We start from the raw sequence: 24,055 nt of genomic DNA on the forward strand, positions 1-24,055 counted from the left end.
ATTCCCCATTGAAGTAGAGCAGTATTTGAAATGTATTCTGAGTTTATTTTATTTTGTTTGTTTGAATTATGCTAGTGCTTTAGATCAAAAGTTGAATCTCATTCAAGAGTTTTCTGAAAAATGATTGTTTTCCTGTTCTGACTTTATCTTTCCCAGAGCTAGTCCTAAGTTTGATAAGAAAAATCCTTGGGTGTATGTGTATGTGTTGGGGGAGGCAGAGGATAATATTCCTGATCTGTTCATATTTTTTCCCTAGCACTTATCACCAGCTGATAGAATACAAATTTATGTGTTTATTATCTGCTTGGGCCTTGGAAAGTGATAAAAAATCTAAGGTATGGGGCATTTTCTGTTCACTGCTCTCTCCTCATTGCCTACTGTGTTATGTTGCAAAGAGAAGGACCTTCAAGATACTTGCATAATGAATGAAGGCATAGGCTGATGTAAGGATTTGAAGGCAACTGGGGCTAGGTGGTTTTGCCAGCTGGATGAGCTCAAAGATGTCTAAATTAAATAAACCATTTGTGCTGGGGATCCTCAAGAACACCCTTATGCTCTGCAATGCAGTAGGATGCACAAGACTCCTGCTGTTAAACCCGTTATGGTTTATTACAACCAAAGGATACAGATTAGAATCAGCAAAGGGATAAGTAAGACACAGGATTAATTCCAGGACAAACCAGGCACAAGCATCCAGGTGTCTTTTCCCAGTGCAGTCAAATGGGCATTGCTTAATATTCCTAGTAATAATAAATTACCAAGGAAGCTCAGCTGATACAGTAGGCTGTTCAGTTGGGCTGTGGTAACAAAAATCTAGATTGGGTGGCTTGTCAACAACAGACGTTTCTCACAGTTCTGATGGTTGGGAAAACTCAAGATCAAGACGCCAGCAGATTTGGTGTCAGGTTAGGACCTACTTACTGATTAATGAAGGCAGTCTTCTCACTGTGTCATCACATGGCAGAAGGGGCAAGGTAGCTCTTTGGGGTCTCTCACAAAGGCACTAATCCCATAATTACCTCTCAGAGTCTTCACCTCCACAAACTGTCACACTGGGGATTAGGTTTCAATATATGAAGATGCAGGGAGGTGCAAACATTCAGCCTATAGCACCTGAGCTCTGGTGTCCTAAGGTTTTATCGTGGGTCAGTCCTGTAGGCCTACACCACCTGCGTGACTGACTTCAGCCACTTAGGCTCCAGCCTGAGTTCAAACTGTTAGAACATTGCCCAAAGCCTCAGGCGTATAAAAACATGTTTACCGTAAATCAGTAAATCACGTTGTTAGCCTAAACTATCTGGAATTCACCCAGACTGGTATTGTGTGACCCAAGGCCTCAGGCATACAAAAACATTCTTACCAGGTGGGATAGTCCATGGACGTCTCCCACAAGCCCAGCCTAGAGTAGGTCTGAAGACAGGCCTTTCTCAGGAAAGTGCAGGATTTGAGCAACCCAGACCTGGGTTAATCATTTCTTGCACATCACCTTGTCACGGTCATCCAGGTATGTTAGAGAGTAACAGTAACCTCAGGAGTTCAGGCTTTTGAGGTAGAGTAACCTGTATTCAGACTCTGGCTCTTCCTAATTGGTGATCTTGGGTCAGTGACTACTCCTGTCTCAATGAGGTTGCCTCGGCTGTTAAATAGCAGTAATAGTTACTATGTTGGTAATCCTTTGAGCTACCACTGCTTGTGGCACAGAATAGGTACTCCGTAAGTGGCGACTGTTATGTATATTTCTGTAGTATACTACTCTACAGTTTCTAACGGCTTTTATGTAATACAGCTTTATCTTTTGCAGAGAGCTGACTAATGAATAATGCTTCATGATAGCTGAGTGATGCCTGTTGCTTAAAGATTGATGGTACGTGGCGAGAATCCACTGGTACTTAATCAAGAGGAATTGAGATTGACCTCTCCGCTAAATTCAGACACCATCTTGAGGGACTTTGGGAACGAGAAGGGTTCAGTCAGATTCTACTGTCACACCCACAGGATGCCAGCCATTGATCTTTTCTCCTGTGGTAAGTCCTTTTTGATGCTCCTGTCAGGGACTGGTTTAAACTGGCCTGTGAACGGCCTGTCTTGTCAAGGTCTAAGCAGTCCTGTTTCTGTGCTAAGAGAGGGCTTAAGTAGATAAGAACATCCTGATGTCTGAATCCTTAGATTGGGAAGGAGGGATAAGGATGTGGGAGATGTTCTGCTTAATCAACATGAGATTCTTTTTTTACGTGAGATTCATTATTGTTGGCCAAAGAAAACAACAACTTTGGGGCACCTGGGTGGTCCAACTTCAGCTCAGGTCATAATTTCACGGTTCATGAGTTGAAGCCCCACGTTGGGATTCTCTCTCTCTCCCTCTCTCTGCCCCTGCCCCACTTCTGCTCTCTGTCTCTCTCTCTCTCTCTCTCTCAAAATAAATAAGTAAACTTAGAAAACAACATCTTTACCTGTCTAAACTTTAAATTTCATTGTCTATAAAATGGGAATATTAAACTCTTCCTCCCAAAGCCCAAACCCTCCTTCTGGTTTCAGATGAGGCAGGCTGCTTAGCATGTGTGTCAACTCTGGAGTGGCTTCTAGGCTTGTGAGTAGAAACTTTGGGTAGCCTGGGTTCTCAGGTTTTATTTCTTCTTCCTCAGGTCATCTTTTTCAAGATTTTTTCTGTCTTCATGAGGAGAAATCAGAGGGAGAAAGGACAGTGACTAGGTGTCTGACAGATTATTCTCAGGTAAGTAGGAAGTTTATTCTTTTATAAAAGTACATATTCTTCCTGCCAGATAGACATGTTTGTTTTTTTTTAATAGAACACAGAGTTTCTTTGTGCATATAGGGCCTGCATAGGGACTGAATACCCAGCTAAATCTCCTCAGGTTTCAGGATATTTTATGTGGTTGACAGATGACATAAGGAGATGATACTATTATCGCAGTATCTACTAATCCAGTCCAACTCTCATTCATGTTGATTGTGTGCTCTTGTCTTGCTTTGATACTCTATGAGGGAGTGGACATGTGTTTTTCAGAATTTGTGCTGTCCCTGGAGGAATGATTCATTCATTGCCAGCATTTATTGTGTCTGTAATGTACTCAGACCATGGTAAATCCTGTCATTAGAGAAAAATATGATTAGAAAAGAGTACAATGTAGCTGTGGTGAGATACCTGCAGTCAGGTGAATGAGGTGCTCTTAAAGCTACATGACTGGATGAGCTCAGCAGTGGATATGTCCAGGTAGAGAGGAGAATGGGCATGAGGACCATCAAGCCCTGGAAGAGATGATGGGAGAACATGGAAACCTGTCTAAGCTTTGGGTCTCCCATTCTCTTTCTCCAGTGAACATTGGTTTAGATGGCAATTGCTTGATGCCAGAATGTTTGTGATGGTTTAGGATCTGGTGATCCTTGAGGATGTGGCTGTGGAATTCACCCAGGAGGAGTGGACTTTGCTGGATCCAACTCAGAGAAACCTGTACAGAGATGTGATGCTGGGGAACCACAAGAATCTGGTTGCAGTAGGTAAGGCTGGTACCATTTCTTCATTTAGCTTTTTCTGGAAGAAATCTTTCCTTTTTTTTTTTTTTTTTTTTTTTAAGGTAGGCTCCGTGCCCATTGTGGGGCTTAAACTCAAGACCCTGAGATCAAGAGTCGCATGCTCTACCGACTGAGCCAGCCAGGCACCCCTTGCTTAACTGTGTCCTAGTGTCTGTGCTGACTACTGGCAATGCAGTGGTAAAAAGAGCAGATGTTGTTTCTGCTCTCACTGACCTTACCTTGAAGTGACTTCCTCTTGAAAACGAAGGTCTGTTCATTGTACTGGCCTTATTGTCTGTATGGATTGAAAGGCTTAGGACTTAAAAAACTTGTATACAAGTTTGAGCCTGGGTTTTAGGGGAAAGATCGGCACCTTTTTTGGTGAGCAATGAGGAAGTGTGTGCTTGTGTTTTATTAGTTTCATTTGGAAGTTTATTGGTTTGAAAAAAAAAAAAGAAAGAAAGTTTATTGGTTTGATAAAGTTAGCACAAACATTTTGTTTCTCAAGTTCTACCTGACCGTATCTGGTGTCCCTGCAGAGCAGAATCTTGGTCCTGGTTTGTGGAACTATTTGTCATCCCTTGCATGTTCTTCTTACATCAAGTGTCTTCTTCTGAGAGCCAGGTGCTAGCTATGCAGACCTGTTCTGATCTTTCAGGTGGAACAAGAAGGAAAGCTGAGGATAGTGGGAGAAGTTCTGCAAAGTAAGGGAAAAGGGAGATGTGATTCTTTATGAAAAACAGCAGGAATCCATGAGAGCTGCAGTCCATTTGGAAATGTTAAACAGGAAGCTTTTGAAGATGGATTTTTCCTGAGAATGCTGGTGCCTTTGGTTTCTGAGGTTCCTTGGGTCCTTCAAACTTCTCTTTAACTTTTCATCTACTTTCTGAAACTTCCTTTTGACCTGACAGTAAGATCTATTTCTTCTTTAAATTCTGCATTTAATTCTTCATTCATTTTCTTTCAACTTTGTTTTCCCGGTTATGTTGCTCTCTGTTCACCATCAGTCTCAACATGTATAGAATCATTTCTTAGAGAGTCACCTACCAGTTTGACCAGCACCCTTTTTCATTGCCAAACTCTTAATATAGTCAGACTTTTCAATCTCTATATGTTCATGTCTTTTTTATTTTGTAATCTATATTAATTCAGTCTTTGAAAATAAATAGGCATTGGTCTTTATTTTTAACAACTTCTTTCCATCATTTATTCCTCCAAGACCTTAATTTTTTTTTTAATCTTATTTCAGATTGGGAGATTTGTCTTAATACCAAATGGTCAGCACCTCAGCAGAATATTTTGCAGGGGAAAACACCCAATGGGTAGAAATGGTAAAATTTCACACTGTGTAATTCCTTGCCTTCCACAACAGTGGAAGTTTGGAAATTCCATAAGATAGAAAAGCAGCACAAAACCATAACAGACACTTGGGGCTAGTGTTATTCATCCTAAATGAAACTGTTTCTCATAGAGTCTCTGAGCATTATGAATTTGACAAGTACTTTAAACACTCCCCAAAATACATTCACACATTGTTAGCTCAATATTTCATATATAGAATTCAGATAAAGTTTTTGAAAAGTAATTTCATCTTGATCAGTTATCAGCTAAATGCTATAAGAATCCCTGTGAAACTAAAGACTACAAAAGGAAAAAAAAAAGACTACAAAAGAACTTTTTAGCAGAATGGTCTCTTTATTCTGCTTGAAAGCACTCAGGTCTGGAACCATGCGTTGCATACAGTGAAAATGGAAGAGAAAACAAAAAACTTTAGTCATACTGATTGGTTTCCTCTATAGTATAACAATTCAAGGCAGAGGAGAGGATCTCTGAATGTAATAAAGCTGGAAAACTTTTATAAGACCTCACCAATCTGTTCATCAACAAGAGAGAAACACATTGGAGAGGAATTGTTTAATCATTGGGAAGAAACCTTGAGTGAACACTGCTGCTTTAAGACAAGAGAGCTCACAATAGAAAGAAAACTTGTGTGATCAGTGTGTAAAAGCCTTTACAAAGAACTCTGCCTTTATCCATACAACAAAACTGATAATGGAGAGAACCCCCCTAACTGTAATCAGTGTGAAACACCTTAAGCCAAAATGCACATCTGGTTCACAAGAAACCTTGTACTCCAAAGAAACCTTATAAATGCACTGTCAGAAAGGAATTCCTTCTTCCTCACACCTTAGAGAATATGTAAGAATTCGTAGTGGAGAGAGGCCATATGCCTTTAAGAAATGTGGGAAAGCTATTTATCATTCTACAAGCCTTTTTGTACATGTGCAGATTCGCAGTAGAAAAAAGGTCCTATAAATCTAAAGAATGTGGGAAAACCTTTAGTTGATCTTCATATCTTATTCAACATTTAAGAACTCAAAGTGAATTAATGCCTGTGGAATGTAAGAAATTTGAGAAAGCTTTTTCTTGTTCCCTAGATCTTGCTAAACGTGTACAATTTTATACTAGAGAGTAACATTATGTTTGCAAAGAGTGTAGTAAAGAGTTTACTTGTTTATCAAAACTGAATACTCACATGCGAAATCACACTGGAGAAAAACCACAAGTGTAGTAAATGTGAGAAAACCTTCACTGATTCTTCAGGTCTTAAAAAACACAGAGGAACTTGCACTGGAGAGAAGCCTTATCAACGTGAGGAATGTGGAGAAGCGTTTGTTAGGTCATCACACTTTACTGTACATATAAGAACTCACACTGGTGAGAAGCCTTATCAATGTAAGGAATGTGGGAAAGAAAGCCTTTAGTAACTCATCTTGCTTTGAAAATCCCATGCAAACTCACCCTGAAATGAAACCCTATGGTTGTAAGCAGTGTGGGAAAGCCTTTATTTGATCCTCCTTTCTTATTCAGCATTTAAAAATTCACAGTGTAGAAAGGCATTTTGAATGTGAGGAATGTGGGAAATCACTTAGATATTCCTCATACGTTAGTCAACATGAAAGAACACATACTGGATAGAAGCCATATGAGTGTAAAAAATGTGGGAGAGCCTTCACTATTTCATCAGGCCTTACAGTACATGTGAGAACTCACACTGGTGAACGACCTTTTGAATGTAAGGAATGTGGGAAAGCTTTTACTCAACCCACATATCTTATTTGACATTTAAGAACTCACAGTGGGGAAAAGCCATATATAGATGAGGAATGTGGGGAAACATTTAGTACTTCATGCCTTACTAAACGCATAAGAATTCACACTTGAGAGAAGCTTATGCTTGCAGAGAATGTGGGAAAGCCTTAAATACTTTCTCTTTTTAACTTGTACTAATTCATTATAAAGGTAACCTTATGAGGAATGTAGGAAACCTTTAGCTCTGTCTTGTATTTTACTGTTCAGCTATGATTTCACAGTTGTGAAAAATCTTATAAATGTAAGAAGGGTAGGGGGTTTTGTTTTGTTTTTTCGGTTTTTTTGTTTTTTAGTTTTATCCTTCATTTGGGGGAAATATGAAAGCACACATTTGGTTTGAAAATGTGTGCACACATTTGAAAGCACACATAGGATTTGAAGAGATCCTATGACTGAAAGAGATATAGGAATGTCTTTGATCTTTGTTATTAGGAAACACAACTCACACTGGACAGGAATGGTAAATTATAAATGTAGGGAATGTGGAAAAAGGCTTTGTTTATTTTACATGTAGTAAGTCATGTTAGATTATGAATGTAAAAGCAATACTTTCAGTAAATAACTTACATATATTTTTATAAAAATTGAAATCCTAAAAGGGTTTTTAAAATGAAAAGCCTTTGCTACAAAGGGTTTTTAAACAAAATCTATAAAAGTATAAAAATTTTGGTAAAGTATAGAGTACAAATTTTCACTTACTGCGTATAAGAAAATTGATACTTGGAAAGAAAACCAAGAAAAGCATTTTTATTTAAATAAGTTGCCTTTCTGTGTGTATGTCTTTTTTTCAAAGTAGACCCACAGTTTTAAAGACTAATGATGTTGAACATCTTTTCATGTACTTATCATCCATTTATTGTTGATGAAGTGTATGTTCAATATCTTTTTTCTTGTTAGAGTCTTTGGTTATTATGAAGTTTGGTTTTCTTAACAGGTTTATTGAGGTATAATTGCCATGCAACAGATTGCACATATTTTAAGTGTACAGTTTAAGTTTTAATGCATGCACATATCCATGAAACCATCAGTTGTTTTCCTGTACACTAACAATGAACAAATAGAATTTGAAATTGCAAACACAATACTGTTCACACAACAAAATATGTACTAGATCTCTCTAGATCTAGAGGAATACTGCAAAATTCTGATGAACAAAATCAAAGAACTGAATGAATGGAGAGATATTTAATGTTCATGGATATACTCAGTAATTGTCAAGGTGTTAGTTCTTCCCAATCTCACTAATGGGTTCAATCCAGACAAAATTCCAGCAACTTATTTTGTGGGTATTGACAAGCTGATTCTGATGTTTATATGAAGAAGCAAAAGACCTAGAATAGCTAACACAGCATTGAAAGAGAAGAACAAAGTTGGAGGACTGAAACTGCCTGCCTTCAAGACTTACTATAAACCTTGGGGCAGCTGGCTGCCTCACTAAGAAGAATGTGATCTTGGGGTCATGAGTTTGAGCCCCACGTTGGGTATAGAGATTACTTAAGATTAAAAAACTAGATCTACTATAAATACATTAATTAAAACAGTGTGGTATTGATAAAAGAATAGATCAATGGAACAGAACAGAGAGCTCAAATAGGCCACATAAATAGTCAACTGATCTCTGACAGAGGAGCAGAGGCAGTGGAATGGAGTAAAGATAATTCTTTCCAACATATGGTGCTGGAACAACCAGAAATCCACATGCAAAACCATGAATCTTTGCAGTCTATATTTATAAAGATTAATTCAAGATGCATTATAGACTTAAGTAGAAAACACAAAACTGTGAACTCCTAGAAGATAACATAGGAGAAAACCTGGATGTCCTTGGGTGTGGCAATCCTTTTAAAATAGAACATCTAAATAAATAAATAAATAAATAAATAAATAAATAAATAAATAAATAAATAAATAAATAAATAAAACACCAAAGGCATGATCCATAAAAAGAAATAATTGATAAACTGGACTTTATTAAAATTTAATATGCTCTGTGAAAGACATTGTCAAGCAAGTGAGAAGATGCACAGGTTGGGAGAAAATATTTGCAAAAGACGTATTTGGGTAAAGGACTGTTATCCAAAGTGTACAAAGAATATTAAAACAACAGTGAGAAAATAGCCTATTAATAATTGGTCAAAGACCTTAACAGACACTTCTCCACAGAAGATGTACAGATGGCAAATAAGCATTTATGAAAAGAGGCTCCACACCATATGTCACCAGAAAAATACAAGTTAAAAGGAGATCCCACTACACGTCTATGAGAATGGCCAAAATCTGGAACACTAACAGCGCCAAATGCTTTGCTGGTGGGAATACAAAATCGTACAGCCAGTTTGGAATAGTTTGGTGGTTTCTTATAAAACTAAACATACTCTTACCAAATGATCCAGTATCTAGGGTCCTTGGTATTTCCCCAGAGAAGTTGAAAACTTCTGTCCGTTCAGAAACCAGCACATGCATGGTGTTGGGTTTTTTTTGTTTTGTTTGGTCATGGATGTTTATAGCAGTTCTATTCCTAATTGCCAAAACTTCAGTAGGCAAATGAATATCTTCTAGGTAAATAAACTGGTGCATCCAGACAATGGAATATCCAGCATTTGAAAGGAATGAACTATCAGGATTTGTAAAGACCTGGACGCACCTTTCATACACATTACTAAATGAAAGAAGCCAATCTGGAAAGGTTATATCCTTTATGATTCCAACTCTATGACATCCTGGAAAAGGCAAACTTGGAGATCAGTGGTTGTCAAGAGTGGAGGGAGGTGGCTGGGGGTATGAATGGGCAAAGCACCTGGGATTTTGAAGGCAGTGAAAATACCTTGTATGATGCTATAGTGGTGAATATGTCATTCTATATTTGTCGAAACCATAGAATGCACACCAAAAGTGAACCCCACGGGACTGCCTGATTATGACATGTCAATGTTGGCTCATCAGTTGTAACAAATTAACCACTCAGGTATGAGATGTTAGTAATGGTAGAGGTTATGCATGTGTGGGGGCAGGGGTATATGGGAAATCTGTGTACCTTGCCCAGTTTCACTGAACCTAAAACTTGTTTAAAAAAAAAAAAGTCTTAAAGTGAATAGAGATCTTGAACCCCCAAACTGTGGGCAGGGAGCAAGATGAAATAGGTCTCAAACTCTTCAGTTAAAAATATGGTCGTACGGGAAAGCAAGTATGATTCAGGTAGCAGAACTCCGCAAAGAATCAATCATTCCTGTGGCTCAGTAGTGCCCCTTAAGGAATAGGCAAGATGTTCCTGTTTGACTTTCAGAATTGCTATGGACCATTGGCTGCAGTGGGTCTTCCATTCTTCCCACCGACCCACCCCCTTTCTTTCTATGATAAGCAGCCAGCATTTTATTATTTTTTTTAAGTTTATTATTTTTTTCAGTCTTCTCTTCACCTAGTGGGGTTCAAACTCCCGACCCCAAGATCAAGAGTCATGTGCTCTTCCAACTGAGTTAGCCAGGTGCCTCCCACCCATTTATTAATATGAATATCTCTTCTGATTATCCTTTCCTTCTCTCACAATTATATGTTGAGTGTGTGGGGAGTAAATAGCTTGTCTCTTTACTTCACAAATCTTCAAACTGAGAATAACATACTCAAGCCAAACCTTTTAAAATAGCCTTTTCCAGATTGGCCCTGACTTGGATGTTAAGATTCTGGACATAGAACTTGAGTCTGATACTATAGGCACAAGATTTTGGCATGGTTTTAATAGGCAATGACTATTGTATGTGTGGAGGTACATAAAAAATTTGTGGCAGATTGATGGTTTTAAAACATGGCCCACAAATTCTTTGACCTTGTTGCCTTCCCTTGACTTTTACCTAGAGGAGTACAATATAAACGATGCCATATAATTTCCCAGTCTAGGCCATAAGGAGCCATGCAATTCCCTCCTGGTTATCTTCGCATGTTCTCTTTTGGGATACTCCCAGTTAGTATTCTTCCCTTGGAAACAAGGAGTTATACTGTAACATGGAGGGGCTACATGGAGATGCTTCTCTCAGCCGTCCAGCTGCCCTCAGCCTTCTAGCCATTTCACGGAAGGCACCAGATGCATGTATGAGTCCCCAGATGACTCCAGCCCTTGGCTTGAGCTGTGTGAGTCTTCCCAGGTAGGGAAGGCCCTGGTCATTGTAGGGCAGAGACAAGCCATTCATTCATTCCCACTGCATCTTGTCCAAATTCCTGACCTATGATCTGTGAAAATAACAGAATGGTGGTGGTTCCACACCAGCACTTTTCAAACTTTTTGACTTCAGGACTCCTTTATACTCTAAAATTGAGCATCTTTATTTTATGGGCATTGTATCTGAGTATTTGACATATTAGAAAATAAGACATGTTTTAAATTTTTATAACTAATTTCATAGTGTACCTAACATTTATGAATAACTTTTTCAAAATGATAACAAATGTGAGAAGTGAGAGTCTCTTCTTGTCCAAACTTCAGTGAGGGTCCTGAACCTTCTCCTGGGTCCATCTGTGCACTTACTTGTAAAATCCAATTATAGCAAGAACCATGCTAACTCAGCAAGAGTTTCCCATTCTCCATTAATGAGCATTCTTGATACCTAGTTGGGTTCCTCATCCTCCACCATCCTTCAGGTGGTTTCTAATCACCCTGGCCTGTCTTCAGCAAAGATTCTGTTAGGTCAGTTCAGCCAGAATCCCCCTTACCCCTGATCTTTTCTCAATAATTTTCCACCCACTGACCTGTGTATCCTGTTCCTTGGCTGTAAGTTCCAACTTACCCATGCTGTATTCAGACTTAAGCCCAATCACTCCCCTTCCCCCTCACTGCAAAGTCTTGTTGCAGTGGTCCCTATACCTGTCTCAATGGCTGAAAAAAGTCCACTTTACCATCTTTAACAGGTGTCTTTAAGTATTTTTTCTTCCTTACCAGATGAGTGACAAGTTTTACCAAAAAATTTTATAAATCATTTTGCCTAGCTTAATGACAACTGGAGTCTCGTACCTGCTTCTGAATTCAGTTTTTTCCCGTAAGTTGTTTCGGATGAAGTATATATAGAAAATTCGGTTTCAGTGAGATATATAATTGGAAAAAAGAAGTATTTTCAGATAATTTTGGATATTTGATACTTCACCAGAACTCAACTAATGTAGTTTCTTAAAGGTCAGTTGCACTGTGAAGTATGAAGTTCTGTCAGTGAATTCTTCCTATTCTGTTACATTAAAGTCCATTGATTTTTCTTGTATTTTGAATCGATATTTTACCCATGCGCGACCTTGTGCCATCATGTGTTAGTCATATGGGAAATAGTTCACTACGTTATGCATATTTTTCAAATGTTGGCCTATTTTATTATCCAGCATCAAGCATCATACACTAATACAATTCTTGATCATAGCAGAAAGGTTTGTAAATGTTAAGAAACAGCCAACATCATGGTCCCAGGTATATATTTTCTAAATTTTCTGTTGCCTCAAGGACATTTTTAAGGAAAACTGGATTTTTTATTTCTCATGAATATGTGGCAATAAGGAATACAATGTGGCACTTGCCGCCACTGTCTTGATTTCTGCTAAGGTGCTAGCACTTTTACCCACCATTGCTTTTATATCATCAATACAAATGTCAACACGATGAAAAGGTAAATAATAGAACTATTTTAACAATAGTCTTGGCCTCACAGACTGAAAGTGTCTGGAGTCCCTCAGCAGGCTGACAACCACATTTTGAGAACCACTGTTATGTATGACCATGTTTGGAGTGGTTTGTTATACTGCAGAAATAACTATAACAGCCTTAACTCTCTTCTTCATTGTTAGTCTCTTCAGTGGTCTAAACTATTAACTGGGAAAATCCCAGGGTTCTAGTGTGCTTCAGAAATTGGCTTTCTTTTTGCCCAAGTAGAGTGTGTGTGTTAAGGGCTCAGACTGGAGCCTGACTAGAGCTGGAGTGTGGGTCCTTTCCCTTGTTGCTTTTGAGCTGTGTGTTTGGGGTACTTCCTTAGCCTCTCCTAAGCCCCATTTCCGTTTGTTAAATGAGATCATTAATACATCAGATGCTTTTGTTACTAAATGCCACGGAAACAGATTTCTAACAGTCTTGACTTAAAAGGGCTGGTGAGAGCTCACAGTTATTTTGCACTTACTGTATGCCCTGAAAGCTTTCCATGGATTGAGTCACTTCATCACAGCTCTCTGAGGGAGCCTCTGTTCTTATTCGGTTTTATGTGATTTATATGACATGAAGTATCCTCTGTCATTTCTGTTAGATTCTAGTTCAGTGTTTCACTTTAAATCATGCAGTTTTTAGAGCTAACAGGAACCCTAGTCACTGACTCCAGGCTTTGTGGCCTCATCCAGAATTAACAATAGCCAAATTGTGTTCCTCCAGGTTCTATATTACAAGTGGACAGATTTTCAGAATTATTGTGTTCCTCTGGGCAGAGAACTCACAATTAGAACACAGGTATCTCCACACAGAAACCCATTGTTGATGTTGCAGCTGACCCAGAACTGCCAGCAGAACTGAATCTGCCCTTGCTTTCAAGATGTGGCCAACAACTGATTGTAAAGAATGTGAAACACGCATTTTGACGAAAGTGAATAGTTAGGACAGTAGACAGTCGTAGGCTGGGTCTTGACAGGAATGAAGACAAGCCCGTGGTTTTGCAGCTGTGAATGAATAATTTTTATGAGTTTTTTTTAATAGTTTTAATAATTTTTATCTCCCTATTTTACTCCTCCTGTTTATTTCCCCTCTCTTATTGTGGAAATTACACAGCAAATTTCATCCATTTGATTTCACATCATGTACAGTCTTTTTGTTGTTTTCCTAAGTTTATTTTGAGAGAGAGAGACAATGTGAGTGGGGGAGAGGCAGAGAGCAAGGAGGAGAGAATCCCAAGCAGGCTCCCCTCTGTCAGCACAGAGCCCGATGTGGGTCTCCATCTCTATGAAACTGTGAGATCATGATCTGAGCCTAAACCAAGAGTCGGACCCTCAACCAACTGAGCCACCCACACGTCCCTATACAGTCTTGTTAGACATCAAATATTTCAGAATATGAGTATGACAATAATTAAGGACATGATTTTATTATTAAATAAGGACATTATTATTATTATTATTAAGCCACTTACTCACTAGATCCCAAGATAAACCTGAAAACTCCCCCCAGTGGTTGGTCGCAGAGACCTATTAAGTCAGAGTAAAATATCAACAAGACTGACCTTTTTGCTTCTTAGTAGTTGTTCAGATTTAGAGCCACAAAAACTCCAGGAGAAATAAAAGGGATGTATATTTTCTCCTTTGTTTTGGCACTAGTAACAGTACAAATGATTTGATTTCAGGTTATCCCAGTTATATGTGTTGATTTTCAGGAATCTCAAGAAAATGAAAAATTTGTTACTGTCATCAAGAGTACATCTGTCTATTATAAAAAAAAACTTAGCATTTGACAAGGGAAGGTAGATAATTTTAAAGTATACATGAGAGGGGCGCCTGGGTGGCTCAGTCGGTTGAGCGGCCGACTTCGGCTCAGGTCATGATGTCGCAATCCGTGAGTTCGAGCCCCGCGTCGGGCTCTGTGCTGACAGCTCGGAGCCTGGAGCCTGTTTCGGATTCTGTGTCTCCCTCTCTCTGACCCTCCCCCGTTCATGCTCTGTCTCTCTGTCTCAAAAATAAATAAGCATTAAAAAGAATTTTTTGGGGGGGCGCCTGGGTGGCGCAGTCCGTTGAGCGTCCGACTTCAGCCAGGTCACAATCTCGCGGTCCGTGAGTTCGAGCCCCCCCGTCGGGCTCTGGGCTGATGGCTCAGAGCCTGGAGCCTGTTTCCGGTTCTGTGTCTCCCTCTCTCTCTGCCCCTCCCCCGTTCATGCTCTGTCTCTCTCTGTCCCAAAAATAAATAAAAACGTTGAAGAAAAAAAAAAAATTAAAAAAAAAAATTTTTTTTTAAACAAAAAAAAAATAAAGTATACATGAGCATTTAATGAAGCCAGAAGTTTTAGTTTTGGAATCCTGAAATCCCTCAGGTTTAGTTTTTGGAAATTTGTATTGAAATACATCTCCGTTCTTACCCCATATGTGGTACAATGATCTTGGTATTAGTGGTGAGAGGGACTTTTTTTTCTTTTTTTTTTTTTTTAATGTTTGTTTATTTGAGAGAGAGTGAGCAGGGGAGGGGCAGCACTGACAGCAGAGAGCCCAATGCAGGGCTCGAACCCACGAACCGCAAGATCATGACCTGAGCCAAAGTTGGATGCTTAACTGACTGAGCCACTGAGGTATTTTTGTTTTTTAAACAAAAATTCTGGGGCACCTGGGTGGCTCAGTTGAGTGTCCGACTTCAGTTCAGGACATGATCTCACAACTCGTGAGTTCGAGCCCCACGTCAGGCTCTGTGCTGACAGCTCAGAGCCTGGAGTCTGCTTCAGATTCTGTGTCTCCCTCTCTCTCTCTGCCTCTAACCCACTCGCATTCTGTCTCTCTCAAAAATAAATAAACGTTGAAAAAAAATTTTTTTAAGAAAATTCTAGAGTAGAAATTTTTTTTTTTTGATCTGAAAATTTGGTCAGTAATAATGCACAGATTGGAAATACAGAGGTTTCTAATCAAAGAAGAGTTACCCATTGAGATTGAAGGCTTGTTTTCAGTTTGAGGTCTTTTTTTTTTTTTTTAAGAGATCAAAGATTCTAGGCAAATGCATGGCAAAGTGTTCCTGGATTTGTAGAAGCCTATGGTGGGTTGGTATAAATGTAGTTATTCTTTTTTTTTTTTTTTCAACGTTCATTTATTTTTGGGACAGAGAGAGACAGAGCACGAATGGGGGAGGGGCAGAGAGAGAGGGAGACACAGAATCGGAAACAGGCTCCAGGCTCCGAGCCATCAGCCCAGAGCCTGACGCGGGGCTCGAACTCCCGGACCGCGAGATCGTGACCTGGCTGAAGTCGGACGCTTAACCGACTGCGCCACCCAGGCACCCCCTAAATGTAGTTATTCTAACATGACTTTTACAAATGCTTGTGAGGAAATCTCCAGCATTTCTACACTGCTTACCCCAAACCTAACTGGACTGTCAAAGCCCATAAGGTTCCCAGTAAGAGAAGCCTATGTCATTAGTTCTCAAATGAGATTCATACAAATGGGAAATTCACATCTGGTGCAGTAGTTTTATGCCAACCCCATTCATGTCCCCAGGTTCTGCTTGGCACTTTGAAGGCATCTTGTGTGGGTTCCCTCCACTTACCTTTGACATAAAAATCGGTGCAACACCCCACACCCACTCCCCTGCCCCAAATGTTTGCATCCATGGGAGGTGGGGTCAGCCCTTGGTAGTCTTTTGAGTAGAAGAACATTGAGGTGAGGGTCCAGGATTGTTCACTGTAGCAGAAGGGAGCAGAGCAGGCAGTGAGAAGAGACATTCCACTCTCTGAATTTCTGGACCATTTGGTTCTCTGGAATTTCCTTCCTCCCCGCCCCCCCCTTAGAAAAGTTAAATCAAGGAATCCGATTTCATTAGTGAACTCTTACCTAGCTGTATTTTTATGAATAAACAGCCTGACCTCTGCATCTGCAGGTGCACCTTTGTCACGACCTCTAGAAATGAGAGGTCCTGGGTTTCCAGTGCAGTGCATAAGCAGATGGTCAGGATAGAGTTATTGGCCAAAGCTGTGTGTTGGCGGGGAGCTCATGGGGGCTAGGGCATTTTACTTCTGTCACAAAATATTCTTTGTCCACAGAACAAAGCCAAGAATCAGTGATCAGTAAATGTGTGTAAGCATCCTCATAGTTCACCTAACAGTACCGTGTCTCGCTATGCTCATTATGTAGTGAAGAAAAGAACCTAGCCTCTTCAAAATCTTTTTTTTTTTTTTGGGGGGGGGGGGGTGGAATGTAGGTTGAAAATTTTCCATTTTTTTTTAAAGATTTAAAAATTTTTGAAGTTTAAATAATCTCTATACCCACCGAGGTGCTTGACTTTACAACTTCGAGATTGAGTCACATGCTCCACTGACTGAGCCTGCCAGGCTCCAGAAAACTTGCCATTTTAAAAACATGGTTCTGATCTGTAAACTTAATATTAGTAATAGAGTCCCTGGCACTTAAAGGGCCTTCAGTTTACTGGCAGGTATTTTCTGGAGCTGGTCTGCCTGAGAAGCACAGCCCACCAGGAGGTATTGAAATTTCTTTTAACCACAGATCTCCACTTCTAGGTACCACCATTAAATAATATTAACAATAGTCCTCTTAATTATTCTTAAATCCTTCTGTGTCCAGGCAGATGTTTTATTCATGGGGGTGTCAAGAAAAGGCTCAACAAGGGGCTATGAAGTTTTTATAAATCCTGAGTTTGGAGTGTCTAAATGTAGTAATAACCCCAAAGCACCTTAAAAATGTATCCTTTTCTCTACTACCAGATTGGGATTCTTTTACATTTTTAAGCTTTTCATATGGGAATTTTGAAGCACACACAAAAATAGTATAGTGCATCCTCCAGTCATCAACACTCAGCTGTGACAATTACCAATATTTTACCAATCTCGGATCATCTTGACCTGACTGTATAATACACTATACACATGTGGCTATTTAATTTTTTTGAGATTTTATTTTTGAGTAATCTCTACACCTAATGTGGGGCTCAAACTTGCAACCCCAAGATCAAGAGTCACACGCTCCACCGACAGACCCAGCAGGGCACCCCTTTGGCTATTTAAGTTAAAATATCAATTACTTAAATCGCACTAGCCTCATTTCAAGGGCTCAAAGCCGTATGTGACTGGTGGCTACTGTATTAGGGCAGGTAATCATGTTGGACAGTGCTGGTAACCTGTCCACCTGCTTTTTCTTATTTCTGGAGATTTTAAATTTTTTTTTTTTTTAAAGCAAATTTCAGAAATCATGTCCTTTCATCAGTACTATGCATCTGTTTTCTCATCTGGCAAACTCCAAAGTTCCCTGATTGTATCCAGAATATCTTTTTACAGTCGGTTTATTCAAATCAGGATGGTATCAGGGCCACCACATTTTTTCATTTAAATTCAAGTTACTTAACATATAGTATAGTATTGGTTTCAGGGGTAGATTCATCACTTACATTTACATAAGTGCCCTCCTTAATGCCCGTCACCCATTTAGCCCATCCCCCAAACCATCTCCCCTCCAGGAACCCTCAATTTGTTCTCTGTAGTTAAGAGTCTCTTATGGTTTGCTTCCCTCTCTCTTTTTATCTTTTTCCTTCCTTTCCCCTATGTTCATGTGTTGTGTTTCTTAAATTCCATATATGAGGGAAATTACATATTTGTCTTTCTCTGACTGACTGATTTCACTTAGCATTATACTCTAGTTCCATCTATGTTGTTGTAAATGGAAAGATTTCAAATTTTTTGACTGCTAAGTAATATTCCACTGTATACACATACCACACCTTCTTTATCCATTCACCCATCGCTGGACATTTGACTCTTTCCATCCTTTCGCTATTGTTGATAGTGCTGGTATAAACACTGGGGTGCATGTGCCCCGTCGAAACAGCATAGCTGTATCCCTTTGATAAATACCTAGTAGCGCAATTGCTGGGTCAATTCAATAGGGTAGTTCTATTTTTAATTTTTTGAGGAACCTCCATACTGTTCTCCAGAGTGACTGCACCAGTTTGCATTCCCACCAGCAGTGCAAAAGGATTCCACTTTCTCCAAATCCTTTCCAACATCTGTTGCTCCTTGAGTTGTTAATTTTAGCCATTCTGACAGGTATGAGGTGATATCTCATTGTGGTTTTGATTTGTATTTCCCTGATGATGACTGATGTTGGACATCTCTTCATGTGTCTGTTGTAGCATCTGGATTCTTCATTGGAAAAGTGTCTGTTTATGTCTTCTGCCCATTTCTTCACTGGATTATTTGTTTTCTGGGTGTTGAATTTCTTAAATTCTTTATACACTTTGGATACTAACCCTTTATCCAATTTGTCATTTGCAAATATTTTCTTCTATTCCATCGGTTGCCTTTTAGTTTTGTTGATTGTTTCTTTCCCCGTGCAAAAGTTTTTTGTCTTGATGAGATCCCAATAGTTCATTTTTACTTTTGTTTCCCTTGCCTCTTGAGACGTGTCTAGTGAGAAGTTGCTGTGGCTGAAGTCAAAGAGGTTGCTGCCTATGTTCTCCCCTAGGATTTTGATGGTTTCCTGTCTCATATTTAGGTCTTTCATCCATTTTGAATTTATTTTTGTGTATGATGTAAGAGCGTGGTCCAGTTTCATTCTTCTGCATGTCTCAGTCCAGTTTTCCCAGCACCATTTGCTGAAGAGACTGTCTTTTTTCCATTAGATATTTCTTTCCTGCTTTGTCAAAGATTAGTTGGGCATACATTTCTGGGTCCATTTCTGGGTTCTCTATTCTGTTCTTGATCTCTGTGTCTCATTTTGTGCTACTACTATACTGTCTTGATAATTATAGCTTTATAATACAGCTTGAAGACCAGAATTATGATGCCTCCAGCTTTGGTTTTCTTTTTCATCATTACTTGGCTATTTGGGGTCTTTTGTGGTTCCATACAAATTTTAGAATTGTTTGTTCTAGCTCTGGGAAGAATCCTGGTGTTATTTTGATAGGGATTGCATTGAGTGTGTAGATTGCTTTGGGTAGTATTGGGATTTTAACAATATTTGTTATTCTAATCCATGAGCATGGAATGTTTTTTTCCCATTTCTTTGTGTCTCCTTCAGTTTCTTTCATAAGCTTTCTATAATTTTCAGCATACAGCTCTTGTACCTCTTTGGTTAGGTTTATTCCCAAGTATCTTTCAGTTTTTGATGTAATTGTAAATGGGATCAATTCCTTGATTTCTCTTTCTGCTGCTCTATTATTGGTGTATAGAAATGCAGGTGATTTCTGTAGACTGATTTTATAGTCTGCGACTTTAGTGAATTAATGTATCAGCTCTTGCAGTCTTTTGGTGGAGTCTTTCGAGCTTCCCATGTAGAGTATCATGTCATCTGCAGAGTGAAAGTTTGACTTCTTGGCTGCCAATTAGATGCCTTTTATTTCTTTTTGTTGTCTGATTGCTGAGGCTAGGACTTCCAGTACTATATTGAACAACAGTGGTGAAAGTGGATATCCCTGTCGTGTTCCTGACCTTAGAGGGAAAGCTCTCAGTTTTTCCCCATTCAGGATGATATTAACTGTGGGTCTTTCATATATTGCCTTTATGATCTTAAGGTATGTTCCTTCTATCCCTACTCTCTTGAGGGTTTTTATCAAGAAAGGATGTTGTATTTTGTCAAATGCTTTTTCTGCATCTATTGAGAGAATCATATGTTTCTTATCCTTTCTTTTATTAATGTGGTGTATCACTTTGATTGACTTGCAAATACTGAATCAGTCCTGCAGCCCAGGAATAAACCCCACTTGATCATGGTGTGGATAATTAATTTAATGTACTGTTGAATTTATTTTGCTAGTATCTTGTCAAGAATTTTTGCACCCAGGATCATCAGGGATATTGGCCTGTAATTCTCCTTTTCACTGGGGTCTAAGTCTGGTTTTGGAATCAAGATAATGCTGGTTTCATAGAATGAATTTGGAAGCTTTCTTTCCATTTCTGTTTTTGGAACCGTTTAAGAATAGGTATTAACTCTGCTTTAAATGTCTGATAGAATTCCCCTGGGAAGCCATCTGGCCCAGGACTCTTGTTTGTTGGGAGATTTTAGATAACTAATTCATTTATTTTCTGGTTATGGGCCTGTTCAAATTTTCTATTTCTTCCTGTTTCAGTTTTGATAGTTTGTATGTTTCTAGGAATTTGTCCATTTCTTCCAGATTGCCCAGTTTGTTGGCATATAATTTTTCATAGTGTTCTCTTATAATTGTTTGTATTTCTGTGGTGTTGTTTGTGATCTCTCCTCTTTCACTTTTGATTTTGTCAATTTGGGTCCTTTCTCATTTTGAGAAGTCTGGCTAGGAGTTTATCAATTTTGTTAATTCTTTTTTTTTTAATTTTTAAATTAAAAAATTTTTTTAAATTTATTTTTGAAGGAGAGAGAGACAGAGCACGAGCGAGGGAAGGGCAGAGAGAGAGAGGGAGACACAGAATTCGAAGCAGGCTCCAGGCTCTGAGCTGTCAGCACAGAGCCCAATATGGGACTTGAACTCATGAAATGTGAGATCATGACCTGAGCAGAAGTTGGACATTTAACCGGCTGAGCCACCTAGGTGCCCCTAAATTTTTTTTAATGTTTATTTATTTTTGAGAGAGAGACAGAGAGAGAGTACGAGCAGGGGAGAGGCAGAGAGAGAGAGAGGGAGACACAGAATCTGAAGCAGGCTCCAGGCTCTGAGCTGTCAGCACAGAGCCGGACCCGGGGCTTGAGCTCACAAACCATGAGATCATGACCTGAGCCGAGGTCCGCCACTTAACTGACTGAGTACCCCGATTTTGTCAATTCTTTGAAAGAACCAACCAACAACCAGTTTTGTTGATCTGGTTTTCCTATTTCTGTATTATTTATTTCTGCTCTAATCCTTATAATTTCCCTCCTGCTGGCTTTAGGCTTTATTTGCTGTTCTTTTTCTAGCTCCTTCAGGTGTAAGGTTAGATTGTGTATTTGGGACCTTTCTCACTTCTTGAGATAGGCCTGAACTGCAATATACTTTCTTCTTAGGATTGTATTTGCTGCATTCCAAAGGGTTTGGATTGTCGTGTTTTCATTTTCATTGGTTTCCATGTACTTTTATTCTTGAATTTCCTGGTTAACTCATTCACTCTTTAGTAAGATGTTATTGAACCTCCATGTATTTGAGGGCTTTCAAAATTTTTTCTTGTGGTTGACTTCAAGTTCATAGTATTGTGATCTAATAATATGAATGGTATGATCTCAATCTTTTTGTACCTGTTTAGGACTGACTTGTGATCCAGTATGTGATCTATTCTGGAGAATGTTTCATGTGCACTCGAGAAAAATGTGTATTCTGCTGTTTTAGGATGAAATGTTATGAATATATCTATGAAGTCTCTCCAGCCCTGTGTGTCATCCAAAGCCAGTTTCCTTGTTGATTTTCTGTTTAGATGATCTGTCCGTTGTTGTAAGTGGGGTGTTGAAGTCCCCTACTATTATTGTATTATTATCAACTAGTTTCTTCATGTTTGTGATCAATTGATTTATATATGTGGTTTCTCCCACTTTGGGGGCATAAATATTTACAGTTGTTAGATCTTCTTGATGAATAGACCCCTTAGTTATGATATAATGCCCTTCTTCATCTCTTGTTATAGTCTTTGTTTTAGAATCTAGTTTGTCTGATATAAGTATGGCTACTCTGGCTTTCCTTTGACATCCATTAGCATGATAGATGGTTCTCCATCCCCTCACTTTCAATCTGCAGGTGTCTTTAGGTCTAAACTGAGTCTCTTGTAGGCAACAAATAGACAGATTTTTTTAATCCATTCTGATACACGTGTCTTTTGATTGGAACATTTAGTCCATTACATTCAAAGCGATTATTGAAAGATATGAATTTAGTGCCATTGTGTTGCTTGCAGAGTTGGTGGTTTTGGTGATGTTCTCTGGTCCTTTGTAGCTTTTTCGCTTTGGTTTTTTGTTTTTTGTTTGTTTGTTTGTTTGTTTTTCCTTCCACTCAGAGAGTCCCCCTTAAAATTTCTTACTGATTTAGTGGTCACAAACTCCTTTAGCCTTTGTTTGGGAAAATTCTTTATCTCTCCTTCTATTCTGAATGACAGCCTTACTGGATAAAGGATTCTCGGTTGCATATTTTTCCTATCAGCACATTGAATATTCCCTGCCACTCTCTTCTGGCCTGCCAAGTTTCTGTGGACAAGTCTTCTGCTAACCTTATGTGTCTACCCTTCTAGGTTAAGGACTTTTTGTCCCTAGCTGCTTTCAGAATTCTCATTTTATCTTTGTATTTTATAAGTTTCACTATGATATGTCATGGTGTTGACTTATTTTTGATTTTGAGGGGAGTTCTCTGTGCCTCTTGGACTTGAATGCCTATGTCCTTCCCCAGATTCGGGAAGTTCTCAGTTATATTTTGTTCAAATTAAACTTCTACCCCCTCTTCCTGCTGTTCTGGGACTTCTGTGATATGGATATTGTTTCATTTTATAGAATCACTAAGTTCCCTAAGCCTACCTTCACGATCTAACAGCTTTCTTTCCCTCTTCAGCTTTATTATTTTCCATTTTTATCTCCTATATCATATATTCTCTCCTCTGCTTTTTCAGTCCTTGTTATGACTGTATCCAGTTGGTTTTGCATCTCAGTTATAGCATTTTTTTTATTTCAACCTGACTTTAGTTTGTAGGTCTTTGATCCTTGAAGCAAGGAATTCTCTGGTGTCTTCTGTGATTTTTTCAGGCCCAGCTAGTTGTCTCCATGACTGTTGTTCTAAATTTCTGTTCAGATAGCAAGTCCCTTGCTGGGGTTTCTTTTGACCTTTCTTTTGGGGAAAATTCCTCCTTCTTGTCATTTTTGCTAAGTTTCTGTCTTTTGTGTGTTTTGAAAGCTTGTTATGTATCCTGCACCTGAGAATAATGCTGTATTAGAAAGGGGTCATACACTGCCCAGGGCCTGACACTTCAGGAAGTGTTTCTGGTATATGCTGTGTGCACTCTGTTGTTGCATTTTGGCTGCTCTTTCCCATTGGAAAGAGCTCCTCCTTGCTTGGAGTGGGGAGTGTTTGGACCTTTACCTAGGTATGCTTTGATTCTTTGTTAGAATAAGCGGGTGGGGGGGGGGGAGCCTGATCCCAAGAAAAGGAAAGGAAATAAAGAAAAACAAATAGAGAATCAAACACATGTAAGACTGATTCCAAAGAAAAGGGGGAGGGGAGGAGGGGAGAAAGAAAATCAAAATTCAAGCCTGATCCAAAAAAGAAAGAAAAGGAAATGAAACAAACAAACAAGAAACCCTGAGCCTGATTCCAAAGAAAAAAAAAGAAGAAAGAAAAAAAGTAAGCCCAGGGGCTCCTGGGTGGCTCAGTAGGTTGAGCATCTGACTTTGGCTCAGGTCATGATCTCACACTCCGTGAGTTCGAGCCCCGCATCGGGCTCTGTGCTGACAGCTCAGCCTGGAGCCTGTTTCAGATTCTGTGTCTCCCTCTCTCTCTCTGACCCTCCCCTGTTCAAGCTCTGTCTCTCTCTGTCTCAAAAAATAAACAAACAAACAAACAAACGTTAAAAAGAATTCTCTGTGTGTGTCTCTCTGCCCCTCCCCCACTCACACACTCTGCCTCTCTCTCTCTCTCTCTCTCAAAAATAAACATTAAAAAAAAAAAAAGAAAAGAAAAGAAAAAAAGTAAGCCTGGTCCTATTTCCACCAGAACTGCAGGTGTCATTTTGAAGCACTTGATTTTCAGTACACT

The 24,055-nt window shown here is 39.1% G+C and overlaps 2 protein-coding genes and 1 pseudogene across 2 annotated transcripts in view; all 3 read left to right on the forward strand.

Moving 5' to 3' along the window:
- The first annotated feature begins 1,861 nt into the window (after positions 1–1,861).
- Positions 1,862–9,816, forward strand: LOC102899257 (zinc finger protein 426). Its single transcript, XM_045053126.1, has 4 exons — positions 1,862–2,024; positions 2,643–2,731; positions 3,390–3,516; positions 4,190–9,816. The coding sequence occupies exons 1-4, from the start codon at positions 1,862–1,864 to the stop codon at positions 4,237–4,239; spliced, it is 429 nt and encodes a 142-aa protein (XP_044909061.1). The 3' UTR covers positions 4,240–9,816.
- The window catches only part of LOC101086373 (zinc finger protein 177), a 33,014-nt gene continuing 12,348 nt past the window's right edge, over positions 3,390–24,055 (forward strand). Inside the window, exon 1 of the mRNA XM_045053124.1 lies at positions 3,390–3,516. The gene's annotated coding sequence lies outside the window, so the exon portion shown is untranslated. The remainder of the gene's footprint in view (positions 3,517–24,055) is intronic.
- On the forward strand, positions 5,218–14,133 carry LOC123381401 (annotated as a pseudogene).

Source organism: Felis catus, chromosome A2 (assembly GCF_018350175.1).
Source record: "Felis catus isolate Fca126 chromosome A2, F.catus_Fca126_mat1.0, whole genome shotgun sequence".
Lineage (NCBI taxonomy): Eukaryota > Metazoa > Chordata > Mammalia > Carnivora > Felidae > Felis > Felis catus.